General features: G+C 22.9%; 1 protein-coding gene across 1 annotated transcript; it reads right to left on the reverse strand.

Annotated features, from left to right (window-relative positions):
• Nucleotides 1–3526: 3526 nt before the first annotated feature.
• Nucleotides 3527–3925, reverse strand: LOC128955035 (uncharacterized). Its single transcript, XM_054300668.1, has one exon. The coding sequence runs from the start codon at nucleotides 3923–3925 to the stop codon at nucleotides 3527–3529; it is 399 nt and encodes a 132-aa protein (XP_054156643.1).
• Nucleotides 3926–6802: the final 2877 nt, after the last annotated feature.

Genomic DNA, 6802 nt, shown 5'->3' on the forward strand with positions numbered 1-6802 from the left:
CTAGATATCCTTTATCAAAAATATTTCTTAGTAACTTAATTTTAACTTTATCTCCTAGTTTATATACTTGCTTTTCTCTAACAATAGTTGTATGATATAGATTATTATAAACATATATTTCATTCTCTTTAGTGACATCAACTGGTTTGTATTTTGTACGACTATGTACTGTATTATTATATGTTAAAATAATATTATTCAAAACATCAATAAAATTATCAGTTTTATTATAAAACAAATATTTTTGAATTTTTTCTTTTATTGTTCTATTCCAACGTTCAACTGTTCTAGCTTTAGATGTGTCACGTAATATTAAATGTTTAATTTTTCTCCATCGCAAATATTTTTTTAATTTTTTATTTGTAAATTCTCTTCCTGCATCAGTAGACAATATTATTGGTTTACGTTTAGATGACTGCATTATGTAAATTATTGCTTTTTTAACCACATCAGCATTTTTATATTTCAATGGTATAGCCCATCCATATTTTGATAAGTTATCAATAATCATTAATATATAACGAAAATTATTATTCGATTTTGGTTTTGTTATTTCAATTAAATCTGCCTGCCAATTCTCATCAATATGTTTAGACACTATTGGATTACGTTTAAAATTAAATTTTGGATATCGATGAACTGTATGAGTCGATTGATTTAAAAGCCATTGTTTAACTTGATTTAATGTTATATTAGAATAAATGTTTTTAACATATTTATAAAGTTTAAGAGGCGTACTAAAACTAGAATAATATTTTGTATTATAATAATATTTTTTGAGTATATGATTAATATTTTTCCCAGTTAATGGCTTGTCTAACATTTTTAGGGTACTTAGCACGTATAACTTTAGAACGAAAACTTGCTGGTGTTTTCATATGTTCTTTATATTTATCTTTTTTAACTAAATTTGTATTTTTTGGAGATATATCGACTCGTTGGGATCGTAGATCTTTTATAAATGATTTTACTTTTAAAATTTTTTTAAACTTTTATCATTTGTCTTATAATTTCTTTTAAATAATCCTTTAGGTGTTATGTTTAAATATTCTTCCCGTTCTTTTAATTTTTTACTAGGTGCTTTAAAATTGTAAGTATATTTTCTTTTATTTTTATTTATATCTGGGGTTATGTCACAATCTGCTTCAATCTCTTTAAATTTTGGAGTTTTAATTTTTGGAGTTTTTACGTTTATAATTTCTTTTTGTTTATCATCATCATCTGATTTGGAAGCTATTACAGCACTTGTTATATCAAGGCATGCTTTTTCCTCTGTTTGATCGATATTATTTTTAAATATCAAAAATTTTCTTAGAGCTTCTGCATATAACTTAGCTTTAATTCTTTCATCAATATTGCTAGATAATATAGATTCTATTTCTTTATCCAAGTCATTCATTACTAAAAAATTTTTTGGTGTTTGATATTTAACTAAGTTACTTATATCATTTTGATGTTTATTCTCATTTTGAACAATTTGCATTTTTTTGAAACTCATTATATATAGATTTGTAAAGTAACTTTAAAGCAGAAGCAATCAATATATTCAGCAAAATATTTCCTCCTTGTTGTTTAAGATATTTTTTACGTTTTATAACTGAAGTCTTTGTTGCAAGTTTTCTTAATAATTTTTTATTATTATTTAATTTTTTAAAATCACAATTTTTTATTGGTAAGTTACCATGCAGACAGTTTTTAGCTATTTCAGATATTGAATTTATGACACAGATTTTAGCTAATTTTATTAACTTTTGTCTTTGTTTTGTAGATTTAGTATTAACGATTTGTTTCAGAGAGTTTTCACAATTTTTAATATTTTTTAATTTATTTTGATTTAATATAAATGTATTTTGGTGTTTCATTTGGAAAAATGTTTGTACGTACTCTTACATCATTTGATGTGTGTTGATTAAAATCTAAAAATAAATAACTGTACGGTTTGTTTTTAGTAGCATCTATATAGCTATCATATATAAATTTAGAATTATTTGCATCTATTTGCGAGCTAAGAATTTTAATTTGTAATGTTTCACGTGGATTACTCATAAGCACAATATATGTACTATTAGTTGAAATATCTCTCATATATTTACTTTTTGGAAACAAATTTTGTAACAATAAAATTACGGTAATATTTTTATGATGACTTAATTTTGTAAATAAATCACTAACAAGTAAGTCATTAGAAACTGTATGCATACAGTCATCTAAAACAATTAAATTATTATGGCTTGAATCAAGGTCATTTATTACATCATTATTAAAAGTATTTATTTTATTTATATGAATTCCATGTATTGAATTATAATCTGAGAATCCTTGAGATGAACAATATATTATTTTGTCAAAATATAATCCAAATAACTCATACATGTTTTCAATTAAATTTGATACGAAAGTTGTTTTACCACTACTTGATGGTCCACATACTAAAATACGTGAAGGGTGTGTCAAGGTTAAATCATAATTATTCATGGTTACTGTTAATATAAAAGTATTATAAATAATATGATTGGTTATTTACATTTATATATACTTTTATAGTTTTTATTTGAAATATAACCTTGAAATTATATTATAAAATCAAAAATTATTTTGAAATTTAGACAGTTAATAAAACATGGCTTTCATAAACCCAGATTTTGAAAATATTAAAATAATTATGTGCACTAATGGTTATAAAATCGATGGTGGCTTTTATTTGCGAGAACTTGGATTTTGTTATAATAATTTATCATCATCAATACCATTCAACTATAGAATTAATAAATCTAAAATCGATGTAACTAATCAATTTGTCATAGATTATATGGAAGATAATATTCATGGGATTAAATTTGATAAAAAATTTGAATTTGGATTATCACCAAGCGAAATTGTACCTGTAATCAAAACTTTATATCACTTAAATACCAATACACATGCAAAATATATAGCAGTTTGTAAAAACGATGATGGAATTAAAAGTCTATTATATAAAGCTGGATTTGGACAATATATCATAAATATAGAGAACTTAAATATATTTTCATCCACAATGATTCCAACAGATAATGATATAATGACCGAAATTACAAAAGATACTAATTCTAATCCATGTTATTTGCACGAAAAACTAAAAGTTACTTTAAAACCTTTGTGTGCAAAAGAAAAAGCTGAGTTTATGTATAATTTTTGTAAAAATACTCATAATAAATATTTTAACCCACAATTTATTAAAATAAATAATGATAATCAAATAAATACTGCAAAAACAACTATATGGTAAGTAAATTGTATTATTTTAAAAACTTACAATATATAATAATACAATTTATTTACAGATGCTGAAATTCTTACAAAAATGGTTCATCTAGAAAATAAATATATTATTTCTTATAATTAAATATTAAATACATTTAAAATTTAAAAATTTTTATTTTAAAATAAAATTATTAAAACAAATAATTTGTGTAAATTATTAAATTATATATAAAAATAATTATAAAATTAAACCCTCCACCAAATAAGTATATAATAATAGAAATTATATAGCATTAGTTGAGCCAAATCCACCATTTCCTCGTTCAGTCTGTGGAATATAACCAATATATGGAGTAACCTTTTTGTATGGTAACACTATGAGTTGGGCAATACGATCTCCAGGTGCAATGTTGAAAGCCAATTTACTGTTGTTAATAACCAACACTTTTACAATTCCAGTATAATCAAAATCTACAATTCCGGCTCCAATATCTATCCCTTTAACTGCTAATGAACTTCTTGGAGCAATAAAGCCAAATGAATTATTTGGCATGTAAATGCTTAATCCAGTTGAAACAAGTTTGCGTTGAGATGGCAATATCATTTTATCCTCATTTGAGTATAAATCTAATCCAGCGCTTTTTGATGTACCTCTGGTAGGAAGACACGATCCAAAATCCATATTTATTTTTAATTGTTCATCTAAAAAAATAATTAATCTTATAATTAGATTATTACATATTTAGTATTAGTTAAACATACCTTTTGAAATAATATCATAACTTAAATTAAGTTTATAATCTGTGATACGACGTTCATCCAAATAATTAAGACAATCAATATAACATTTTCCAAGAGACTCGTTTGGTTTAATGTACAATGTGTTAGTTTTAGATATATTCCACAAAACAATTTGCATAATGTCTGAATTTTTGTTTTCAACATAAAACAACTTGCAGACAATATCTTTAACATCTAAATCTTCATTTTTAATAAATGTTCCCATATAATTAGCTGGTATTTCGTTTAAGTTATTTACATATAAAACAACTTTAGTCATTGGTTTCACTGCATGAAAATTTAGTGGTGTTATTGATACAAGTGGATTAATTTTGTCTCCGTTAATGATTAATTCCTTATATACATTATTCATATTGTCTGTAACTAAAAAAATATTAATGTTTTAATGAATTATGTCCAAATGGAAGACATGAAACTCCATCTGATAATATATAGTTCTTATCGTCCATAGGATGAAACACAAACTTATTAATAGATAATGTTTTAAGCATATGTTGTTTTGATTGAATTGTTGTCATAGATGTATTATAATATTTTTCATTTAACAGAACATTTTTATAAATATCATGTGTTAAATTATTTTTAATTACATTTTTTTGTACGCCTTTAGCAACTTTTTTATTTTCTATATTATCATATAAAATAGAATATAATTTCGGCTTTAATCCAACAAATTCATTCATAACTTTATCACCATATTCTGATTTTAAATATCCAATTGCTTTTTTATTTTTTTCATTATATAAGAAATGGTTTGTATCAAAGTTACTAAAATCCATTAAAGGATTTAAATAATTTTTTAAATCTTTATACAAATTGTTTGTTTTAATTTCATAAATTAAGCTATCAGTATCAGTATATAACAATTGAATATTTTTTTTATAATAATTTTTAAATGCTTTGTAATGCAAAGTATACATATAATGTTTAGATAATTCTAATACAGTAAAACCAATAAAAATAGGTTTATCTAAGACTACACTTGTTTTTTTCATTTTAATTAATGTAATATCTTCATTTAGTATTTGAAATGTATCAAAATTTAATTTCTGAATACATTTATTTGCTTGATTTCTATTTAAGGCGACTTTAACGTTAACATGCTTTCTTTTATCTTCAATACTTTTACCAAATACTGAATTATTCATTAATTTGTATAAGTCTTTTTCAAAATCATTATTAGCTTTTTTTCTTAATTCAGTATTTATAGAAATATATTGTTTTAAAAAATTGCTTTGTTTAAATTTGATACCTCTATGTATTGCTTTTATTTTCAATCCTAGTTCTAAATATAATTTTAATGTTTTAAAATGAATAATATAATTGTTTTTATCATTCAAAGTTAATAATAATTTTTCTGTAGGATATCTACGATAACCAAATTGCTTTAGTTTTGTTAACAAATTAGTTTGATATAAACTTAGCTGATTATTTGTAACTTTATTTTTTTCTGGAGCAAGTGGGAAATCTTTGTGTAAATCGTGTAATTCACTAGGGTATTCAAGATCACATTCTAATATATAACCAAATTCATTTTCTGTATTTATATTTGACCAATCAATAATATTTAAAATTTCTAAATTAATCCATTGAAAATTACTTAATGGAAGTTTTTCACTTAAACTTTTTCCATATAAATTATTAACATCAAAATGAGCTAAAAATGATTTCTCTTTTGAATTATCATAATTATTACAATATTTATTGTTTGCAATTGCATATCTTTTCATTATATTACAGATTCCTCCTCTGATACCTTTTTCTATTAGCATATACATATCAATATCTTTTAATAATTCAATTTCTATTTTTGTCATTTTTAAAGCAGCACACCATGATAAACCAGGAATACTGTAAAAATGACAGGGGTCTAATTGATAGGTATTATAAATCATATTTCTAAATGTTTGAAAAACATCAGCTAATAGACATGTATCTAACAAACAATAAAAGTTTTGAAATTCTTTAATATTTTTAAATTTAAATTTTTCCCATACTTTTAAAACATAATTATAATCATCTGAACTTATAGTAGATGCAGATAAATGTGAATAAAATTCATCAATTGATGGTAATTTGGTTTCTTTAAAGCGAGACCAATCATCAAGATATTCATAAGGGTAAGGACATTTTCTAAATAATAATTCTATATCGTTAATTGGTATTTTTTCTTCAAAAACAGATTTTGTAATTGAAAAATTACCATTTGAAGCTTTTAAATTTTTTACAAGTCTATCTAGACTATCATTTAAAAATTGACAAGAATCTAATATTTTTAAATTATCTAATTCAAGTGCAAGAAATTTTTCCATTGAATTGGGAATAATAGTACATTTACTAAAATAATTATTACTTAAACTATTTACAATAAAATGAGAATCGTAATTTTTTAAATTATGAAAAAATAAAGGAATTTTTTTGGGGATTTGATATAATAAATTACATAAATTATGGGCAGCACCTCTATATTTTCCAGTCATATGATCATGATCATAAACTTTTTCATTTAGAGAATCATTAAATGGTAATTTACACAAATGACAAATGTGATCTAAGTGGTGTTTTATTTTTTCATTTTCAGTTATTATCATTGATTTTGGGTTACTTATTTCACCATAAATTAAATAAGATACTGTAGCGAGTATACTTAAAAATTTATTTAGACAATTTTTACCAGTATATACATTTTTGTAATATATTTCACTTTCATTTTTTACGACTACTAAAGAAAATCCTGAAGCAACATGTTTATGTATTT

This window comes from Oppia nitens, unplaced genomic scaffold, assembly GCF_028296485.1.
Source record: "Oppia nitens isolate AA-2021 unplaced genomic scaffold, nextdenovo-longstitch-racon4-pilon3 scaffold2_pilon_pilon_pilon, whole genome shotgun sequence".
NCBI classification, from domain to species: Eukaryota; Metazoa; Arthropoda; class Arachnida; order Sarcoptiformes; family Oppiidae; genus Oppia; species Oppia nitens.

Excerpts from the sequence above, each read along its gene's own strand:
- LOC128955035 (XM_054300668.1), bottom strand. The coding sequence starts at position 3,925 with ATGGATTTTGGATCGTGTCTTCCTACCAGAGGTACATCAAAAAGCGCT.